The following is a 23,572-nucleotide window of genomic DNA, read 5'->3' on the forward strand; positions in this document are numbered from 1 at the left end:
GAATCTGTGAATCTATGAAAGCTCCTAGGGACTTCTGCCAAGTCTTTGCAAGGGTAATCTTAGGAATGACAAAGGCCTTCAAGTCACCAGGGAATTGACACAAGGGGGGAGTGCCTGGCTATGTGTTCCATGGCTCCCGCTGTAGGCAGCAACTCTGTGGATTTATGAAACAGACCAGCAGAGTCCTCTAAACTCCACTTGCCAATCCACCCTCCTCTGCCTAGGTGATTGAGCCCAATGTCTGTGAAGGAGGCGAGACCATTGCCAGCATTCCAGTGAAAGTGTCAGTGAATTCTTTGTTCACTAAGTACAGCATTTCCCCTGCCTCACTCATCAACTTTGGCTCCATGATGAACAGCACCCGTAAGACCTGCAGCTTCACTCTGGAGAACAAAGGCGCTCTTGATTTCAAATACTTCATCGGCAAGCTAATACGAGATCTGCCCATCTCACCAAAAAAGGGGTAAGAGAAAGCACTAGCTAATGCTGACAACTCCGTGCCTCAGTTTCCCCATCTATAAAATGGGGGTGATGACATTGACCTCCATTGTAAAGCACTTTGAGCTCTGCTGATGACAAGTGCTACAGACAAGATCGGGCTTATTAGTGCCCTTCTTTGTAAAGTGCTGGGATTTATGGATGAGAGATTGCATATATGTAATCAGTGTTGTTATTAATGTCCTTCAGCCAGTCATGCACTTGTGTGTATTACATTTGGACACTTGCTCAGAATGGGTGTGCCCCTTCCCAGGGCAATCCCAGCTCTGGGACAGTCAAACCCAGGAGGGGATTGGACACAGTGGAGACCCCAGCACGATGTATTTCTGCTGTTTCTTCCAGACCATCCCACATCAAGCACTCCCGTTCCCGTGACAGCGAGACCCTAAGCAAAATCCCTCCGGTTGGCAAACAAAGCAAGCGCTCAGAATCTCTTCAGAAGGACATCAACCTTGTTGCGCAGGTGGGCATAGGTGCCATCTTCTCCTGGCGCTGGTGGGTGCTCACGCCCCCCTGGCCCTGCCCCAACTCCACACTAGCCCTCCCCCCATTCCAACCCCTTCCCCAAAGTCCCCGCCCCAACTCCGCCTCTTGCCCCTATTGGACCCCTTCACCAAATCCCCATCCAAGCCCCACTTCTTCCCCACCTCCTCCCCTGAGTGCATCGCGTTCCTGCTCCTCCCCCTCCCTCCCACAGCTTGTTATGCCGCGAAACAGCTGTTTCGCGGTGGCAAGCGCTGAGAGGAGAAGCAGGGAGGGCGCGCTCAGGGGAGGAGACGGAGGTGAGGTGAGCTGGGAAGTGGAGGAGAGGGGATGGGGTGGGGAGCTGCCAGGGAGCTGCCGGTGGGTGCAGAGCACCTACCAATTTTTCCCTGTGGGTACTCCAGCCCCGGAGCACCCACAGAGTCAGCACCTATGCAGGTGGATGCATGGTTCACCCCGCTCCTCACATCAGCTGCAGTGTCTGCTAGGGCCCTTCTTCGGTCTGAATTCTTCCGCTCCCCCAGGGACGACCCTGCCTTGGCAGCTAGATCAGAGAATGTGCTGTTCTCATTTACGGTATGTCTGCTCCAGAGCTGATATTCTTTCTTTGGGTGATTTTCTTTCTCACATGCTTTCCCCTTTCTCTCCCCCAATCTTTCTACTCTCATTCCTCCCTCCTACTTTTCCAGGAAGATATTTCTCCTTTTTGTTTTGCTCCCTATCAGAAATCAGGATCCTTGCTGTTTTCCCCTCCCTTTACTTCCCAATCCCCCTTCCTTTGACCAGGGAGGATTAGATGCTGCTTCTTCTACAGTTTGTCAGCATCACTCTTGAGCTGACCAGAAGGTTTCTGGTGCTTCCCCTGCTGCCTAGGGCAGGGGGACTGAGGTAGGTTCCTGAACTTGGCTGTATGCACATGGCATGACCATTAAACTGACAACCCAATGCTTTATGCATCCTCTTTAGAAGGCTGTTGGAGTACTGAGAGTTTGTTCCAGGTCTTAGCAGCCCCAGGGAATGTGCAGTGATCATGACTGGCTGTAGGGAAGCAAGGAGAAATGAAGGGAGTGGAATGCTCCACTCCTGGGACTGTTAACTGGCAGGATGTCTGAGGCAGGCTTTTCCTGGACTCTTTTGCAGGCTCGCTTCACTCTAGGCATGTTCACAGTGTATCCTGGGTTTGGATCCATCCCTGCAGGAGGCCAGCAGATCATCACAGTTGATTGTTTAGCAGAGCCAGTGGGAAAGTGTGAGGAATACCTGGCCATCGACATCGCTGACAGAGACCCCGATGATAATCCGGGAGGCATCCCATACACCATAATTGCTGAGTCATGCCTACCAGGTATACACATGTTCCGTACAGCCATTGGCTGAATCACTGCATCCACTCCCTCTTCCCCAAGGAGCATATGGAGAGGGGTTGCATTATCCTTGACACACCCCCCCTTGAGAGAGAACATGACTCATCTTGAAAATCTCCACTGCCTGCCTCCATTCCTTGCTGGATTTGGCAGCACATTATGGGATAGTAGGTAACCAACTCTCATGCTTCAGAGTGTAAACTGATCACTGCAGGCAGGCTCAGGAAGACATTCCCCCATGCTGGTGTCCAACCTAGGTGTGTTGTATGGAGCAGGGAGGACCCTTTTCTTCTGAGGCATCAGCTGGCAACTGCGGGAGGTAAGAGGCAGGAGCTGACAAACCAGCGATCTGATCCACCAGGGCAGTAAGGGGAAGGGACAGTGACCTCTGACAGCCTGTACAGTTATTTAGCTGTCACAGAGGTATCAGGTATTTCCTAATGTTTCACTGTGTTTTCCCCTGCTTGCTTCTGGCTCAGTCCTGGCTGACTAGAGAGAACGATCATTCCCTGTTCCCCATTGGTCTCGTCCACAGCTGTTGTGGCACCTCTTGGCCCCCCTTTCTCTAGACTGAACATTCCTACTCTCCCAAACTCCATAGGTCAAAGTGGCAAAGAGTCCTGTGGCACCTTACAGACTAACAGACGTATTGGAGCATAAGCTTTCGTGGGTCAATACCCACTTCGTCAGATGCATGTAGTGGAAATTTCCAGAGGCAGGTATAAATATGCAAGCAAGAATCAGGCTAGGGATAAGGACGTTAGTTCAATCAGGGAGGATGAGGCCCTCTTCTAGCAACTGAGGTGTGAACACCAAGGGAGGAGAAACTGCTTTTGTAGTTGGCGAGCCAGTCACAGTCTTTGTTTAATCCTGAGCTGATGGTGTCAAATTTGCAAATGAACTGAAGCTCAGCAGTTTCTCTTTGAAGTCTGGTCCTGAAGGTTTTTTGCTGCAGGATGGCTGCCTTTAAATCTGCTAGTGTGCGTCCAGGGAGGTTGAAGTGTTCTCCTACAGGTTTTTGTATATTGCCATTCCTAATATCTGATTTGTGTCCATTTATCGTAGGGACTGTCCAGTTTGGCCGACGTACAGAGCAGAGGGGACTGTATGTTATGGCCAGTGGAGTTCTGTTGTTTTCTCAGACATTCTCAAAACTATGATACCCGCACGAGGAAATAAGGAAACAGATCAACAGAGCCAGATGTGTACCCAGAAGCCTTCTGCTTCGAGACAAGCCCAAGAAAGAAACCAACAGAACTCCACTGGCCATCACATACAGTCCTCAGCTAAAACCTCTCTAATGCATCATCAGTGATCTACAACCCATCCTGGACAAGGATCCCTCACTTTCACAGGCCTTGGGAGGCAGGCCAGTCCTCGCCCACAGACAACCCGCCAACCTGAAGCATATTCTCACCAGCAACGACACACCACACCATAGTAACTCTAACTCAGGAACCAATCCATACAACAAACCTCGATGCCAACTCTGCCCACGTATCTACACCAGCGACACCATCACAGGACCTAACCAGATCAGCCACACCGTCACCGGTTCATTCACCTGCACGTCCACCAATGTAATCTACGCCATCATGTGCCAGCAATGCCCCTCTGCTCTGTACATCAGCCAAACTGGACGGTCCCTACATAAAAGGATAAATGGACACAAATCAGATATTTGGAATGGCAATATACAAAAACCTGTAGGAGAACACTTCAACCTCCCTGGACACACACTAGCAGATTTAAAGGCAGCCATCCTGCAGCAAAAAACCTTCAGGACCAGACTTCAAAGAGAAACTGCTGAGCTTCAGTTCATTTGCAAATTTGACACCATCAGCTCAGGATTAAACAAAGACTGTGACTGGCTCGCCAACTACAAAAGCAGTTTCTCCTCCCTTGGTGTTCACACCTCAGTTGCTAGAAGAGGGCCTCATCCCCCCTGATTGAACTAACCTCCTTATCCCTAGCCTGATTCTTGCTTGCATATTTATACCTGCCTCTGGAAATTTCCACTACATGCATCTGACGAAGTGGGTATTGACCCACGAAAGCTTATGCTCCAATACGTCTGTTAGTCTGTAAGGTGCCACAGGACTCTTTGCCACTTTGACCTATGGAGTTTGGGAGAGTAGGAATGTTCAGTCTAGAGAAAGGGGGGCCAAGAGGTGCCACAACAGCTGTGGACGAGACCAATGGGGAACAGGGAATGATCGTTCTCTCTAGTCAGCCAGGACTGAACCAGAAGCAAGCAGGGGAAAACACAGTGAAACATTAGGAAATACCTGATACCTCTGTGACAGCTAAATGTGACAGCTGGGCCTTCTGTCCTCTTCCTTCCCAAGAGAGAGGCTGGCGTCTAGAAGGGCTGGATAGGCTGACGGAGAGACCTGCAGCATATCTGCTTTGCCATTCCCCAGTGGCTGTTGCTTTTTTGCCATGAGGGATCATGAGAAAAGAGTTGGTCTGAGGAATAGATTCTGGGCCAAACCCTGAAGTGTGTGCTTCAGCTGTACTCCATCCTTACTCGGGCAACATGTATCCAAGTCAAAGGAACATAGAATCATAGAATATCAGGGTTGGAAGAGAACTCAGGAGGTCATCTAGTCCAATCCCCTGCTCAAAGCAGGACCAATCCCCAACTAAATCATCCCAGCCAAGGGTTTGTCAAACTGGGCCTTAAAAACCTCTAAGGATGGAGATTCTACCACCTCCCTAGGTGACCCATTCCAGTGCTTCACCACCCTCCTAGTGAAAGTGTTTCCTAGTATCCAACCTAGACCTCCCCCACTGCAACTTGAGACCATTGCTCCTTGTTCTGTCATCTGCCACCACTGAGAACAGCCGAGCTCCATCCTCTTTGGAACCCTCTTCAGGTAGTTGAAGGCTGCTATCAAATCCCCCCTCACTCTTCTCTTCTGCAGACTAAATAACCCCAGTTCCCTCAGCCTCTCCTCATAAGTCATGTGCTCCAGCCCCCTGATCATTTTCATTGTCCTCCACTGGACTCTCTCCAATTTGTCCACATCCCTTCTGTAGCGGGGGGACCAAAACTGGACGCCATACTCCAGGTGTGGCCTCACCAGTGCCGAATAGAGGGGAACGATCACGGCCCTCGATCTGCTGGCAATGCCCCTACTAATACAGCCCAATATGCCGTTGGCCTTCTTGGTAATGAGGGCACACTGCTGACTCATCTCCAGCTTCTCCTGCTGGCAATAATTGTTGACTCAGACTGTAGTGGGCTCATAAACCCCTCTCAGAGTGGCCCAGCCACCACTGATATGGGACAGAGCGCCACACTGAGTGGGTGCGGGATAGACAAATGTAGGTGATAGAGGCACATTCCTTAAGATCCAGAGGCCTGAGGTTCAATACAAATTGCTGACAGCTCACTCAGGGGTGTGCCATTACCCTGACTCGTGAAAAAAAGGATTCTTGAGTCAAGTTCATCCTGCATTAATGCCACTGAAGTCAGTAGAGTTGCTCCCAAGACAAACTAGGCCTATGTTTCTCAGCCCTGAAGAGAACACACGGTCTCAGCTGTCATGTCTATCTTCCCTCAGCCTTTGTGGTTGATGACATCGGGACCATTTTTGAGGAACATAGGATCTGCAGCAACATCAACCTTTACCAGATCCTGCAGACAGTGGATGGCGGAGGGGTGTTTGTATCAGATGAGAACAAGTTCATCTTCAGTAACGTCCTGGTTGGGCACCAGGCAACAGCTCGGTTCAAGATCGCCAATGTGGGCAGAATTCCTTGTGACGTGGTCCTCGCGGTCAAGCCTGTCTCCAGCAAGGTCAGAATAAGAGCTGAAGGGACGGGTGTGGGACCATCCACTGGAGACCCCACAAGCAAGTTGGAGCAGCATGCAGGGTTTCTGAGATGTGTGTTTCAGCCTTGCCTGGTCTGGACCAGTGTAGGGTAATAGAATGTCACTCCCACCCCTGCCCAATAGTGTTAGACTGCTGCCCAAGCTGATCCCGTGAAGCCGATCCACAGTGAAGCCTCCCGATCAGCCCATTGCTGGCGGTGCCTGGAATGAGGTACGATAAGCTGAGCACTGATCACATGGGATCTGATAAGATATGGATCTGATTAGTAACCACGTACTGTGAGGAAGAATAAAGCAATCCCCAAGGAGTCCTAGAGAGAAATGTCCCCTCTTACCCATAGGAGTGACAGAGTCCCCATTCCTCACAGCAGCCAGTCAGAAGAGCCCAACAAACCGTTCTGTGATAAGTAACCCTAATTATCCCCCCTTCCACTGCCAGACTTGCCAGCATCTCATACTGTGACAAGCCCCTTCCTTAAGTCGATCCTGACCCTTGACAAAATTATACACAGAGAAATGGCACTGATGTGTTGGTCTGCCCCGGCATAAAGCCGGTCTGGGTTGTTTTCAGCACCCTTCGATCTCTTTTCTTCTTCTTCATCTGGATGGCTTTCTCTCATTTAGTCTGGTGTTTAGTGAGATTCGTGATATACACAAAGGGTCTGATGGGCAATAAATCTAGACACTAAAGTGTGGAGTTAACTGAGTGACTAATACAGCCATACAAACAGCTATGTGCTATGCTGCAGTCGTGGCTGCTAAAAAGTGAGCCCTTACCTTTAGTTATCACATAGTGTTGTCTCAAATACCCCACTATTTCCCACCACTTGGAACAGGATGGGTTTTTTCTGATCCTGACGGTACATTCGTTAAGTCAAGAAACATGCTGTTTGACATCCCTTCCTGAGACAGGAGAGGAGAACCTCCTGACGGCTGAGGGAAGAGTCTTGCCCCTGTGGCTCTTATACTGTGTATGTTTTGTGTGTGTGAATTCCACTGACTGTGTCTATGGGAGGGGTATTTCATAGCCACCCCTGCTGTCTGGGTTTCCCCTAAGGCTGCTGCCCGCATTAATGACATCTTCGAGGTGGATCCCGTTCGGATGTGCGTCCCCAGCCACTCCCATGCCTTTGCTACAGTGACTTTCACCCCACAGACGATGCAGAGCTACCAGTGCATTTTTGAGGCTTTCATTGATGGACTGCCAAGGTAATTTAACCCACTGTTTCCTGGGGGTGGGCTTTCCTGTCCCCTGTGTCATAGCAGGCATGTGCCTGGAACAATGATTTTTTCCTACTCCCTGCAGCTTGGTCGCTAAATCACGAAATTTAACATTTGATGTCACCGGGGATGGGAACTTCCCCCAAGTGACCATCTTGCGCCCTGTCCTCCGCAACAAAAGAGGGAACCCACTGCTCCTCTTCAAGAGGCTCCTGCTCGAGCATTCGGAGAAACTCCCTTTTGTCCTTAAGAACAGTGGCGTGGTACCCGTCCAGGTAATAACTTGCTAGGCAAAAGCTTAAAAATGGCAATGAAGCAAATTTTCCTCCTGTTATGGACAAGCCTTATAGAACTTAATACAAATACGCTGGAGGGGAGGGATAGGATACAGAAAGACCTAGACAAATTGGAGGATTGGGCCAAAAGAAATCTGATGAGGTTCAATAAGGATAAGTGCAGGGTCCTGCACTTAGGACGGAAGAACCCAATGCACCGCTACAGACTAGGGACCGAATGGCTAGGCAGCAGTTCTGCAGAAAAGGACCTAGGGGTGACAGTGGACGAGAAGCTGGATATGAGTCAGCAGTGTGCCCTTGTTGCCAAGAAGGCCAATGGCATTTTGGGATGTATAAGTAGGGGCATAGCGAGCAGATTGAGGGACGTGATCGTTCCCCTCTATTCGACATTGGTGAGGCCTCATCTGGAGTACTGTGTCCAGTTTTGGGCCCCACACTTCAAGAAGGATGTGGATAAATTGGAGAGAGTCCAGCGAAGGGCAACAAAAATGATTAGGGGTCTGGAACACATGAGTTATGAGGAGAGGCTGAGGGAGCTGGGATTGTTTAGCCTGCAGAAGAGAAGAATGAGGGGGGATTTGATAGCTGCTTTCAACTACCTGAAAGGGGGTTCCAAAGAGGATGGCTCTAGACTGTTCTCAATGGAAGCAGATGACAGAACGAGGAGTAATGGTCTCAAGTTGCAGTGGGGGAGGTTTAGATTGGATATTAGGAAAAACTTTTTCACTAAGAGGGTGGTGAAACACTGGAATGCGTTACCTAGGGAAGTGGTAGAATCTCCTTCCTTAGAGGTTTTTAAGGTCAGGCTTGACAAAGTCCTGGCTGGGATGATTTAACTGGGAATTGGTCCTGCTTTGAGCAGGGGGTTGGACTAGATGACCTTCTGGGGTCCCTTCCAACCCTGATATTCTATGATTCTATGATAAGCCAGTAGAGATGTCTAGAAAGCACATTAAAACTCTATGGAATTGAATATAGAATGAGATCCTTTCTGCATGTGTTTTGAACCATCCGTAGTAAGGATATAATTCTCTATTAAATTCCATAGGATGCTTCTGGAGAACAATAGAAAAGCTCCTATTTTCTATCAGATTCTATAGGACAATTCTAAAGGGGAAGGCTTTTGCCTGTTCGTCTTTGTCTCCTTCCCAATAACTTCTTCAATGTCTTCTCCAGTCTGATATTATGGCTCTCTGCACCAGCTCTCCTTTCTGTGCCTTAATAAACCACTAGTTGAAATGGGTGTCAGTCAGCCAAGATCGCGCATGGCTGACTTTCACTTACTTGCCCTTGGGGGTGTCTGATTTTCTGACCAATTTGTCATTTTTAGTTAACAATATCAGAAGGCAGCTGGTTTCCTCTTTACAGTTTGGTTATAATTATGAGAATGCTTCTGTTACATTCTAATTCCATTCTGCTCTACATGATTACATTTTAATACTGTCTAATTACATTCTATTTTATTACCTTCTAATTACATTCTATTATGTTCTAATTCCATTCTACTCAGTAACATTCTATTCTATTTGATTACATGCTATTATACTATAATTACATGCTATTCTACTTGATTGTAATTAGAAAGTATTAAAATGAATTCTATTTTAATTCTGTAGTTACCTTTTAATACTTTCTAATTACATTCTGTTCTGTTTGATTACCTTCTAATTGCATTCTATTGTATTCAGTTGATTTCCAATTATAATCTATTCAGTTTCAGAGGAATATAGTCTGTTCTATTTGATTACATTCTAATACATTCTAACAGTGAAAGCAATGAGTGTTTGGTTCTCTGGAACATCGGTAACATTCGATGACTCCACTTGCTGCCCCATATCCTAGCCCGTGTTGCCATGCTTTGTGTTTTTCTTTCTCCAGGTGATGGTTGACCTCTTGGATGACTATGGAGTTTTCTCACTGAAATCCAGGCCTACAACTCACTGCCTCTATGTGGCTCAGAGTGAGGGGGATGAATCGGGCAGAGAAGGTAAATGCAATGACGCTGGCAGAAGTGAAGAATTCCAGCAGCTCTCGTAGGGGATGTCTTCACTGTGAAGTTAAGTCAGGTGATTGGCACCCGGGTCTGAGCCCCAAGACTAGCCTAGCCCAGGAGTGAGCAGCTAGGCCAGAAAGTGGTGCCTGAGTTACTGGGTCCTCATTGGTGCTGCAGACACCAGGCCTTCTGGGGCACTTCCCAGGAGTCTTTGTGCTGCAGTGCGTTGAGCTGCTCTGTGATTCTTTCCCAGTGAACTGGGGGAGAATTTGTCCTTCTGGGCACCCGGGGGAATTGTAGGAAGGCATTTGAGGATTACCAGCACTCAAATGGTTTAGCCTGAGTACTTGCTGCAAAGTGGGTGGGTTACCAGCCTGAGAGAAAGCAGTGCCTCACCTGTAGCCGATAGCCATGGACAGGCTAGCTAGCCCTGTTTGAAAGCACCATCGCACTGGATGGAGTGAGGAGGGTTTTGTGTGTGGATGGGAGTCAGGTCGGAACCAGCATTTGAGTAAGAGCCCAAGTTAATTCTGCAGCAAAGACATACTCCTAGACCCTGCAGTATGGAGCGAGTCTGTCATGTGACCTCCTCCCTGTGGAACTCAGCCACCCTCCAGGAGAACAAGGGTTTGGGGACAGCCATGCTTTAGCTGGTTTTCCTGTTCAAACCTCTTAGGAATGTCTCCTTCTGTATGTCTGCAACTCTCAGGTCTGATTTCCAGCCCAAATGCTCCATTTCTTTGCAGGAAGGAAACCCCACACAGCCTCCCTAATCCTGCAGAATGGTGAGTCGGCAGAGTTTGATGTGCTTTTCAAACCCAGCCTGGCCCAGCGGGTGGAAGGGAAAATCCATCTGTCAGTGGTGGACAACCAGTATGAGGAAACCTGCATTCAGATGGTGGGAGAGGGCTACCAAGACGATATCACGCTGGAGAACATCCGTGGGCTGGTAGCAGAGAGCAACGAGGAGAATGCAGAGGGGCAGCTGGAGGAAGACAGAGTGGAGGGTAAGAGGTGTTGTTGAGAATAGTTTGGCCCCTTTGAGGTCTTTAGAAGGTAAATCAGGATTTTGGAATGAATGAGCCTGCTGCTGTTGAAGTCCATGGAAATTTTGCTGTCCGTTTAGCTGACAAGAGCTGGTGGTGTTGGGATTTTGAAGGGGAAGGAAGAAGCTATATAGATTGGTGAAAACCTTCACTGCTCCAGGAGCTAAGAAGACCAAACTATTGAGAGCAGGCAGGAAGTGGGAACAACACAAGGGCTTAGAGGAGAGGAGACCTTATGTCCAGAGAAAAGAGTGCTGTTAATTGTTAATAATAGAAGAGGAGGGTCAGAAATGGCCAACATGCACTTGGGGAGTATCCCTAAAAGGGACATGTCAGGTCAAACACCCTCTTTCTGTGACATCCAGTGGAGACTGCAGCTATACAGGAGTTGCTAGCATGTGTAGTACTTAGTGTTAGAGCCCTACCAAATTCACGGCCATGAAAAACATGACATGGACCATGAAATCAGACTTCCCCCATGAAATCTAGCTATTGGAGAGGCAGAGAAGGGGCAGGGCTGGGGGCACCCCAGTGGGGGGCTGTTGCCATTCACCGGGCTCTAGCTGCGAGTCGGCTGGGCTGTGGAGGGATAGGACTTCCTCTTTCCCTGTATGGCCACTCTTGGTGGGAGATCAGACCCACCTCCCTGTGCTTTCCCTGGCAGCAGAAGCTCCTCAGCTGTGCTATCTTCAGAGCCCAGCTGAAGGCAGCACAAAAGTGAGGGTGGCAATCCCACGGCCCCCCTACATCAGCTTTGCAACCCCCCATGACCCTCTCCTGTGTTGGGACCCCCACAATTACAACACCATAAAATTTCAGATGTAAACATCTGAAATTGTGAAATTGACCAATTTTAAAACCCTCTGTCTGTGAAATTGATCAAAATGGACAGTGAATTTGGTAGGGCTCTGTGATGAGCTGGATCACAGAAACCCCTTTGGGACAGCCACCTGATGTGTCTAGACTACCTCTGAGCCCGTTTTCCCTGCCAGCTTGGGACTTCAATACCTTGCCTTGTTTGAGCCAGACACGCTTGCCTGCTGCAAACACAGATCCAAGTCTGAACCACGTCCCCCACAAGCTGCAGGCTTAACTGAAAACAGCTTAAGACGTGCTCCTGTTTCCAGCATTCAGATACCCAGCTCCCAATGGGGTCCAAACCCCAAATAAATCCATTTTACCCTGTATAAAGCTTATACAGGGTAAACTCATAAATTGTTCACCCTCTATAACACTGATAAAGAGATATGCACACCTGTTTGCCCCCGCTTCCCCCCCCAGTATTAACACTTACTCTGGGTTAATTAAGAAGTAAAAAGTGATTTTATTAAATACAGAAAGTAGGATTTAAGTTGTTCCAAGTAATAACAGACAGAACAAAGTAAATACCAAACAAAATAAAATAAAATACTCAAGTCTATCCCTGATACAGTAGGAAACTAAATGCAGATAAATCTCACCCTCAGAGATGTTCCAGTAAGCTTCTTTGATAGACTAGCCTCCTTCTAGCCTGGGTCCAGCAATCACTCACACCCCTATAGTTACTGTCCTTTGTTCCAGTTTCTTTCAGGCATCCTTTCGGGGTGGAGAGGCTACCTCTTGAGCCAGTTGAAGACAAAATGGAGGGATTTCCCCAGGGGCTTATATAGTCTCTCTCTTGTGGGTGGAAACCCCTTCTCCTCTCTTATGTAGGATCCAGCTCCAAGATGGAGTTTTGGAGTCACATGGGCAAGTCACATGTCCATGCATGACTCAGTTCCTTACAGACCAATGCCACATTCCCAGAAAATCTCAGATGTGGAATTGGTGTCTCTCAAAGTTCATTGTTAGCTTAAGTGTTTCTTGTTTGGGCACTTACTGAGAATAGTCTTTTCTCAAGAAGCTGACCAACTGCGTCACTGAGGCTACTTAAAATCAGTACATAGCCAATATTCATAACTTTGAATACAAAAATGATACATGCATACAAACAGGATGAATATATCCAATAGATCATAACCTTTGCAGAGATATGTTACATGGTATATCTAGCATAAAACATATTCCAGTTATGTCATATTTACACTCATAAGCAAACTTCTATAAAGCATTATGGGGGTGCAACATCACAGGCCCTACTTATTGAGCCTTCTCTACAGCTGAGTTTGTGTATCTCTGTTACACAGGACACCTGAGCGTATGTCCTCCAAGTGGAAAGGTGTGTTGCAGGCTGTAATGTATTGTGGAGGCCTTTTGATTTCAGTGAGTGGGGTGGTACGTGTGTCCGTGGATGAGAGCTGGATGCACTGCTTGAGGAGGGGCTGCTTTAGGAGCTCTCTCTGGTTGAAGCAGGTGTGTATGTGCCAATGGATGGGAAGGAAGTCACATGAGGGGCAGGGTGCTGTGCAAGTAGTCACTGCCCTACAAGTGCTATAACCAAATCAGTGAGCATCCCCATTTTCATTCTTTCTAGCTGCCAGAGAAGATCACATCCAGTTTGGGGACTGTCACATCGGGAAGCCCTACCAGGTGACCTTCACGATAACCAATCGCAGCAAAGCAGACGTGATGAGGTTTGAATGGCCTGCTGCGGCTTCGCTTGTCTTCTCTCCCCAGGTATACAGGGACCACTTTGTTTTCCCCATGCACAAGAGGTTGCTCAGCAAGTTATGTGTAGTTAGCAGAGCACTGATGCAGAGCTAGGTGGCAGTGCTCCTCGCTGCCATGCAGGAGCTCCGGTTTGTGTCTTGGGTCAGTTCTCTGAATCCTTGGGCTTGCAGAGGTGGGAGCTCTGTGGGGGCAGAACTGTCAACTCTCGCGGGAGAATCATGGGATCCTAACCTGCTGGGAAACTGCTCTTGCTCCCAGAGGGCTCTCAGTTGCAGAATTTCTCTTGCTTATAAAAGGTCCATTCTCTTTTTAAAGTACGGTGTGATAGAGCTGTGCCTTCCTGGAGCGCCCTCTTGCGGCAGAACAGGCACATCTGCCTCAGTTTCCCTCCACCAGAGTCCCCAGAAATAGCCCAAACAGTCTTTCTCACTACCAATAGCCCTATTAATTTATTACAAAATCCCCTGCACATAACCCATAACAGTACCTCAAGGAGAGCCCTGGTGCCCTCACTTCGCCCCCATTCTGACTCTGGCGCCCCTCACCACACTTCACTCCCAGTCTTCAGCCCCCTCTGGCCCACCTCCTTCAGCTCTGCAGCTTAGAGAGCTAGCAAGTGTCTCCCTCTGCCGCTCTCAGCCTTCAGCCCTCTCTGGCTGTCTCTGGCTTGGCTCTCTGGCTCAGGAAGGTTTGCCAGCTAGCCCTTCCTCTGGCTCCCTAGCCCTCAGCCCTTTTCAGCCTCCTGGCACTGGCTTTGGCTCTTGAAAGTCAGTAGGCTTCCTGAGGATACCTCCCTCTTTCCACAGAGGGCCTGCAGGGTGCTCTCTACAGCTGGCCTCAGAGACCTCTCTGACCTCCTGACTCCCACCGGCTCTCCCTAGTCCTTTGTAATCCCCCAGGCGCCACTTCGCCCTCTTCATTGGCCAAACTGGGAATGGCTGTTCTGGCACAGGTGAACTGAACCTCCTTCATTTATGGGGCCAGAAACCCTGTGACACGAGGCCACTGAAGGAGACTGAGTTGCTCTAGATTCTGGTGTCATCTGGATGCTGGTATCCAGCTGTGCATCTTCTTCCCATTAGACCCAGATGGAGCAGCTTCCTAGAGGTGGTCCCTCCAGTGTGTTGTTGCTGGTGTCCATGTGGGGAAGCATGCACCACCATTGCCTAGGCTAGCAATAAACAGAGGTGAATCTGGCACCAAATTCACTGCATGGAAAAATGAAGACTCACATTCTAGCCCTTCCATTTCTTCTCCGTGTAGCTCACAATAACAGTCCATTCTTTGCTGGCCACAGACTGACCATGGATGAAATAATGGCATTGGCTCTCTGATCCTCTCCAGGTCGGCCACCTCCATGCTGAATGTTCTAAGGACATCACAGTGACTTTGAAATCTAATGTTCCTGCCACCTTCAAAATGCACAAAGTTAAGTGTAAGGTGTCCAGAATCACCTTCCAGCTTCCTGCGGACCAGGTCCCTGACTGGGACGACCGCCTGCATACCGTCAAGTGGGTGGATGCTCTGAGGAGCCTGACGACCACGCGCCCAACAAAGAGGAAGGTAAGAAGTGAGATTATGAGAGCAAGTGAAACAAACACAATGGCATTTGGAGCCATCCGTGTAAAGCCTAAAGACAAAGGGTCACATTCACTGCTGACTAATCAGCTCCAGCTGTTCTGCACAAATGTTTAACAGCCAGGGTGATGAACCATCGGAACAAACTACCAAGGGAAGAGGTGGATTTTCCATTTCTGGATGTCTTCCAATCCAGACTGGAGGCCTTTCTGGAAATAGGAGTTAGCCAAGTTGCGCAGTGGGCTACTGAGCGCAGTGCAGGGGCAGCTGGGTGGAATGCTGTGGCCTCAGTTATAATGGAGGTCAGACTTGATGATCTAATGGTCCATTTTGTATTTAAAATGTCTTAGTCTGATTTCAGTCAGGAGGGAATTAGACCCAGCAGGTTCTAGTTACAGGTTCCTTGTGGAAGAATGACCCTACTTCCCCATTGTGTGTTTCCGTTACCCTACCTGTACTTTGAAATGAGCTCTCTCCACATTTTAACAGCTGAGATTTCCCTCATGAAATCATTACTGTGTGCAGGGTCGTATTAGACAACAAGTGTTAGCAGGTGGCTTCATTAGCTATGTAGCAGGTCGGCTCAGGTACCATAGAAGTATTTTCTTCAAGAACTCTTTCTCTTTATAGCTTTTACCAGGTCAAACCGAAAAACAGAGGTGATGAATGTTTCAAAGTTCTGGAAGGTTGAATGGAAGGTTGCCAAGAAGACAAATATTTTCTTTATCCATAAGAAGTAGCAGTACCTCCAGGCCTTTCCAATCAATTCCCCTCCACCCTGATCCAGACATGTTTGTCTCACCTGGGGTGGAAAGGAAATTCAGTCTCATTTACTCCCAGTCATGATCTGGAGAAAAACACCCACTGCTAAGAAAAAAGGGAAAGTCAGTCCCTGTTCATTCAGCCATGGGCTTCTTTACACAGGTGTCTGCAGTGGTGGGGTCACTGTATTAACAAGGGGTGGGAGCAATGTGATATTGGTCATTCAGGCCTGGGCTCCTTTATGTTTCTTCACCAATTCTGATCTGCAGACACCATTTCCTCAACCCCTCTGCTGGAACACAGGGTTGAGACACAGCCACCTCATAGTGCTCCCACAGACAGTTCTCCCTGTCATCCGGGTGGTGTCTGTTTGCTCCAGAACCAGGGATGCTGGAACAATTTTTATAGTGGGGGTGCTGAGAACCATTGAACCCAACTGTAAATCCTGGATACAATGGAAACTACTTCAAGTCAGGGGGTGCTGCAGCACCCTCCACACCCCTAGTTCCAGCACCTATGTCCAGATAATCAATGGCAAAGGAATGGGTGACAGAAGGAAAGTTCAGGATGGTTGTGTCTGAATGGCCCTCACTGTTTTGATGGCTCTGGAGAGGCTCAAGTGCTTAGTCAGGTTACTGTTGTTTTTCTCGTTTCTGTCTGAAGGTGATAGAGACAGACCCCGAACCCGCCCACACTGTTCTGGAAGAGAACAGCCGAGAGCTAGAACTTCAAATCAGTGCCATTGTTGATTACACCCAGTTCAAGCTAGAAACTAACTTGGTGCAGTTCAAGGAGACCTTGCTCCTCCAGACCAGGGTGTTCAGGTGAGTAACTGAGATTACACAGGTTTCAGAGTAGCAGCCGTGTTAGTCTGTAGTCGCAAAAAGAAAAGGAGGACTCAAGAAAGCTTATGCCCAAATAAATTGGTTAGTCTCTAAGGTGCCACAAGTCCTCCTTTTCTTTTTTTGAGATTACCCAGGGACAACTCAGAAAAACTGGTTCTTCTTCGAGCGATGTCCCTGTGGGTGCTCCACCTCAGGTGTTGGTGTGTCCCGGCGCCGTTAATCAGAGATTTTCGGTAGCAGTGTTGGTCTGGGTACCGCGTAAGCACTAGTCATCTTGCGGCACCATTGGCACCTCATCTAGCGCCTGTGCCACCCGACCCCCTCAGTTCCTTCTCAGCCATCCGCAGCCTCCGACAGAGTTCGTGCAGCGGCAGAGTCCCAACATCTTTTGCTCAACCTTAACAAATCAAACTAGGTTGCTTAGTAGCGTTTGGTAGTTAAGTAGTGCAGTTAGTCCTGGAGTACCTACTTAGCACTTAAGTAAATAAAAATCTTCTTTTTACATTAGCTTCTTCCGAAGCGGGAAACCCTATCCCCGCTACAAAATGCCTAGTTCCCCAGGATTTAAGAGATGCGGCTCATTCTGCGAAGCCGTGTCCATCTCTGATGGGCACTCCTTCTGTGTCCGTTGCCTTGGGGAGTTGCACATCCCTCAGAAGTGCACTCACTGTAGCAACCTAACAGCGAGAGCCAGGTGCGACAGAAACCCATGCCTAACGCTGATCCTGGTGGAAAAATCACTGCAGCCGGCCTCTGACACAGGCGAGAAAACCCCCCCTTCTGGTGGCTCCCCAGGCACAGCCTCAACTGAAGAGAGCAGCCAGTCCCCCAAAAATACATGGAAAGAGCTGCAACCTCCCCACATAGAGAGACACAGAAAAAGAAGCAGTTGCCAACCAGGTGGCTGTCCTCAGTGCTGACCTCAGTGCTGTATAAGTAGGGGCATAGCGAGCAGATCGAGGGACGTGATCGTTCCCCTCTATTCGACATTGGTGAGGCCTCATCTGGAGTACTGTGTCCAGTTTTGGGCCCCACACTTCAAGAAGGATGTGGATAAATTGGAGAGAGTCCAGCGAAGGGCAACAAAAATGATTAGGGGTCTGGAACACATGAGTTATGAGGAGAGGCTGAGGGAGCTGGGATTGTTTAGCCTGCAGAAGAGAAGAATGAGGGGGGATTTGATAGCTGCTTTCAACTACCTGAAAGGGGGTTCCAAAGAGGATGGCTCTAGACTGTTCTCAATGGTAGCAGATGACAGAACGAGGAGTAATGGTCTCAAGTTGCAGTGGGGGAGGTTTAGATTGGATATTAGGAAAAACTTTTTCACTAAGAGGGTGGTGAAACACTGGAATGCGTTACCTAGGGAGGTGGTAGAATCTCCTTCCTTAGAGGTTTTTAAGGTCAGGCTTGACAAAGCCCTGGCTGGGATGATTTAACTGGGATTTGGTCCTGCTTTGAGCAGGGGGTTGGACTAGATGACCTTCTGGGGTCCCTTCCAACCCTATATTCTATGATTCTATGATTCTATGACCTCCACACGGGTAAGCACCTTTGAGGCATCAGGCACTTTCGGCACCGTCCACACCAGGACCTCTGCCGAGCCCCACTGCAAGGAGAAGGAGTTGAGACGTAATCATGTCTCCTTCTCAACGGCACCAACCACTCCGGTGAGAGACACGGTGCCAAGGCCCTCACCAGTGGCCATGCCCCCATCCCTGGCACCGGTGAGTACATTGGCACCGAGCTACAGACCCAAGACAACACATAAGCCATCGTCACAGACACCAGTACCATCTAAATCAACAGCATCGACATCGACGGTACTGAAACTAATAACACCACAGCAATTCTTACAACATAAAGACCTTGCAGTCTCCTCAGTGCTGCAGTCACCCCATTCAGCCCCGACAGTTCTCCTGTGCATACTAATATACAGCAAATGATATCGCCTGTCACCCCACCTATATCGAGCAATGAGAACAATGATCAAGACGGAAGTCACTTTTCATCTCAACACTCTTCACCCACTGCACGGAGGCCACCTTGGGAACCCATGAGACTCAAAACCCAGTACAGACAAGACGTACAATCTTGGTATGGGCAGCCATGGATGTGCCCACCTATGCCCTTCCCCTTGCAATGGATCCCTTGGGACCCTCGAGCGGCATAGAGGGCTCATCATACCAGACCAGCGACTCCAACCAGGGGTGAAATCGGTCACCCCCATCATCCCCGAGCTAGGAGACTTCAGAGGTACACAGGAGAAGAGAGAGAAGAAGGCACAGACCAGAGGTCACATCACCTGCACACAAATCATCGTTATCCCCAGATAAAGCTGTAATGCCACCACACCCTATCACAGCTGATGACTTCAAACAATTTCAAGAACTGTTTAAACGAGTAGCCATCAGTCAAGATATCCCACCGGAGATGATTCAGGATAACCAGCATAAATTGTTACAAATCCTCCAAACATCTTCATCCTCCAAGATAGCTCTCCCGATAAATGATGCCATCATGGAACCATCGGAGACAATCTGGCAGATTGGTACCATCAATGTGCAAAAGGGCAGACAGAAAATATTATATCCCCACCAAGGGGATGGATTTCCTGTTCTCCCACCCACAGCCCAACTCTCTAGTGGTCAAATCCGCAAATCAACACGGGAAACAGCCTCAGTACAGGTCCACCCCTCAGGACAAGAACCACAAAAGGCTCGACCTTTTCAGTTGAAAAGTGTACTCCTCAGCGACACTACGTAAAGTTGCCAACTTTCACGCTGTAAATAAGCAACCCAGATTTCAAAATAAGCCAAAAAACAAGGCTAAAACAAGCCAACCCCAAGACTCTGTGTGACAGGATCCCCAGGGTGCAGTCTAGGACTGTGGGACTGCGGTGCCCCCCTGAACTCTCTCCAGCCTGGGCTGTCTCTTACAATGCCTTGCTAGTGACCAGCAGCAAACCCCTCCAGGTGCTGTTATCACTCAGCACAACCACATGTGGAGCCCCACACCCAACTAGATTGCATGAAGCTCCCAGAGTCACTCATGAATCACACAGAGAAAGGCACCAGCCAAATCCCACCCCCAGCTTCCAGCACTGTACCCCAGGAATATACCATCTTACACTGCTCAAGATGAGCAATGCAGATTTATTATTTGGTTCACCACTTCATCAATGTAAAGTGGATATACACCAGCCTTTACAAAACGTGAGCAGATTTGCCACACACTTCATACAAACTCACTGGTAAAGATAAACAGTAAAACAAATTTATTGACTACAAAAGATTTTAAGTGATAGGCAAAAAGTCAGAGTTCGTTACCAAAAGAAAACAAAATATAAGCACGCAGTCTAAACTCTCAACCCTGTTAGACTGGGCAGCATCTAGGTTAAGCAGTTTTTTTCACCCCAATGGATATTGCAGTTCATAGTACACAGATTTTACCCTTGAAATCTGAGCCAGTCCTTTCAGTTGGAGATTTCAGAGTGTCCTTGTTGCTTGCAGCATAGGTGGGTGAAGGATAAAGGCCAAGCATAGGCCCCCTGTTTTAGGTTTTATACCCTCAGTCCATGTGCTTGGGAGCACAAGTCCAGGCATGTCTGGGGGGCATTGCTGAGTCTCCAAGGCAAGGATGAGCAATTCCCCTGGCGTGGCCTCGTGCAGGTGAGTCATTGAATTGTAGTTCCCTTGCTGGACAATGGCTGTTTATGGTGGTTTGACACCCCTCTGGGTACTGGTTACTTTCCTTGCTGTTGCCTCCGGGAGCTAATATCTGGCTGAGCCAGGCAAAAACCAAGAGCTTTAAATTGTTTAAAGCACAGTCCACATGCACATCATGTCGCCCCACCTGCAGGTCACCAGGCACGGGCATGCAGGCAATGCAGCAGCTGGAGCCAAATGCCAATCACCATACGTAAAAAACCCTAATAAGCCCAAAACTAGCCAATGCTAGCCAACTCAGCCTAAAACAAGCCAAATTTCTGCTTATTTTCCATGGATTTGGACACAAAAACATCACCCACAACAAAGACAATACAAACTACAAAGAAACAGACAGCAGCTACAGAGCTGGAGAACATCTCAAAGTCAGCCCTCAACATCGCAACTGGCTTCCTCCAAACAACAGTTTTGAATATTTGGTCGAGGGTCTGAACGACCTCCCCCACTATACAGCGCCAATACCATGTTTCTTTGACCATTGACTACGTCCATTTTACCAAGCCTGGGCGTTGATAACAATGGGTCAATGGGTTGTGGAGTTTGTAAGACTGGGCTATGCCATCCCCTTTCTCTCCCACCCCCCCTTCCTCAGCTCCTTTCCTGTCCCTCTTCAGGGACCCTTCTCGTGAGCACCTTTTAAGACAGCAAGTAAACCATCTTCTACAGTTAGGTGTCGTGGAGCAAGTTGCCCTACAACACAGAGGGGAGGGTTTTTACTCCCACTATTTCTTGACCCAGAAGAAAAATGGTGGCTGGAGACCCATTCTGGATCTCAGAAAGCTCAACAAATTTGTACAAACCCAAAAATTGAAGATTGTCACACTGACCACGATAATACCAGTGCTAGAAAGGGGGGACTGGTTTTCAGCCCTCGACCTACAAGATGCATATTTTCACATCATCATACACACCCCTCACAGACAGTTTCTACAGTTCACAGTGGGGGGCAATCACTGTCTATACAGAGTACTACCTTTCGGCCTCTCCACCTCATCAAGAGACTTTCCCAAAACCCTTGCAGTAGTGGTGGCACTTACAGAAATGAGGGATAATGATTTGCCCATACGTAGATGATTGTCTACTGAAAGGCCTGACTCAAGAAGAAGCGATAAACATTGTGCAGAAAACTATCACCCTCTTTCAGAATCTAGGGTTACAAATAAATGAATAAAATCAACACTACTTCCAATAGAACAACTGGACTTCATCGGGGTACACCTCGATTCCACAGAGGCCAGAGCTTCATTACCCATGAGCAGATTCGTAACATTGACCGGTCTCATCTAAGTAGTCAACAACAGCCTTCAAACATCAGCATGAACCTGCTTACAACTATTAGGTCACATGGTGGCCACAATGTTAGTGGTAAGACACACAAGACTTCATATGCGCTTCCCACAAGGCTAACTGAGCTCAGTATACATCCCTAGCAAACACAGCCTGAACAAGAGACTAACAGTGCCACCAAAAGTCTTGGTCTCCTTACAATGGTGGACAAAACCAGAGAATGTGTGCATGGGGATCCCCTTTCAGCAGGATCCACCATCAATAATAATCACGATGGATGCTTTGTTGAGAGGCTGGGGAGCCCACCTGAACCAACTCACTGTTCAAGGCAGGTGGTCAACAGCGGAAACCCGACTATACATCAATCTACTAGAGCTATGTGCAATACGCAATGCCTGCAGGCACTTCCTACCAAGCACAAAGAACCAGTCAGTGGATAATGACCAACAATATAGCATGCATGTGCTATATCAGTCACCAAGGAGGAGCTCGCTCTTACTCATTATGCACCGAGGCCATGAAACTGTGGAGCTGGTGCATACACCACAAAATAAATATCTCAGCCTCCTATCTCCCAAGATGCCAGAACATGACACTGGACACACTAAGCAGACAGTTTTTCCAGGAACACAAATGGGAAATAAACAACAGAATCCTACAGCCAACATTTCAATGATGGGGCTTCCCCCCGTCAACCTATTCGCATCATCACTAAACCACAAGTGCCCACTCTTTTGCTCCAGATCAGGACTGGGATCCCAGTCACTGGGAGATGCCTTCCTCATCACATGGGATGCATCACTCATGTATGCATTCCCACAGATCCCACTGATCTCACAAGTGATACAGAAGATATGTGCTGAAAAGCACATCATACTGATAGTCCCAATGTGGCCCAGGCAGACCTGGTACCCTTATCTGATGCGCTTGGCAGTATGCACTCCATGAACTCTCCCACTGCGGGCAGACCTCGTCTCACAGAACAAAGGCAGGACGCTCCACCCAAATCCAGAGAAACTTCACCTGAAAGCCTGGCTCCTTCATGATTCAAACATGACAAATTAGCCTGTTCAGAACAAGTTAAACACATGTGTCAGGGTTCCCTCCCCACTCTGAACTCTGGGGTATGGATGTGGGGACCCGCATGAAAGACCCCCTAAGCTTATTTCTACCAGCTTAGGTTAAAAATTTCCCCAAGGCACAAATTCATTTCCTTGTCCTTGGATGGTATTGCTGCCATAACCAAGTGATTTAGACAAAAATTCAGGAAAAGGGTCACTTGGAGTCCCTAGTTTCCCAAAATATTTCCCCAAGTCCCTTCACACCCTTTCCTGGGGAGGCTTGAGAATAATGTGAGTACTGACCAGACCCTTTGTCTCTAGGACACTGAAAATCAATCAGGTTCTTAAAGGAAGAACTTTATTTAAAGAAAAAGTAAGACTCACACCTGCAAAAATTAGGATGGAAGGTAACTTTACAGGGTAATAAAAAGATTTAAAACACAGAGGATTCCCCTCTGGGCTCAGCTTCAAAGTTACAAAAAACAGAAATAAACCTCCCTCTTAGCATCGGGAAAATTCACATGCTAAAGCAAAAGATAATCTAACGTATTTCCTTGCCCTTACTTACAATTTTTGTAATCTTAGATGCTCATTTCAGGTATGTTTTCAGGAGATGTTTTTCCTGCCTGGTCTCTCTGTCCGTCCAGAGAGGGAACACCGAAAGGGGCACAAACAAAACCTCTCCCCCCAGATTTGAAAGTATCTTCTTTCCTTATTGGTCCTTTTGGTCAGGTGCCAACCAGGTTATTTGAGCTTCTTAACCCCTTACAGGTAAAGATTCAGTACAGCTGCTCAGGAGGGATTTTATGCTACCCGTAGCTGTATGTTTATGACAATGTTACTAAATAGCAGGAGATCAACCACTTGCAATACTTACCTCCAAAAATGGAAAAGGTTCACAGTATGATGTCAACAAAAACAGTTAACCGCAGTTACAGCGCCACTCCCATTAGTGCTGGACTACATGCTAGAATGGAAGAAAT

The 23,572-nt window shown here is 48.1% G+C and overlaps 1 protein-coding gene across 10 annotated transcripts in view; it reads left to right on the forward strand.

Moving 5' to 3' along the window:
- The window catches only part of HYDIN (HYDIN axonemal central pair apparatus protein), a 451,680-nt gene that overhangs the window by 373,328 nt on the left and 54,780 nt on the right, over nt 1-23,572 (forward strand). For 9 of the 10 annotated variants that reach the window (XM_048816820.2, XM_075118258.1, XM_075118260.1 and 6 more), the window contains 11 exons: nt 225-463; nt 841-961; nt 2,122-2,326; nt 5,915-6,150; nt 7,244-7,395; nt 7,493-7,682; nt 9,582-9,690; nt 10,443-10,703; nt 13,195-13,337; nt 14,676-14,894; nt 16,335-16,495. In XM_048816820.2, coding sequence (XP_048672777.2) covers nt 225-463; nt 841-961; nt 2,122-2,326; nt 5,915-6,150; nt 7,244-7,395; nt 7,493-7,682; nt 9,582-9,690; nt 10,443-10,703; nt 13,195-13,337; nt 14,676-14,894; nt 16,335-16,495 — 2,036 coding nt within the window. Of the gene's footprint in view, nt 1-224; nt 464-840; nt 962-2,121; nt 2,327-5,914; nt 6,151-7,243; nt 7,396-7,492; nt 7,683-9,581; nt 9,691-10,442; nt 10,704-13,194; nt 13,338-14,675; nt 14,895-16,334; nt 16,496-23,572 lie in introns of those variants that run through there. The other variant, XM_075118266.1, reaches the window with a different exon arrangement.

Source organism: Caretta caretta, chromosome 12, assembly GCF_965140235.1.
Source record: "Caretta caretta isolate rCarCar2 chromosome 12, rCarCar1.hap1, whole genome shotgun sequence".
Classification (NCBI taxonomy): domain Eukaryota; kingdom Metazoa; phylum Chordata; order Testudines; family Cheloniidae; genus Caretta; species Caretta caretta.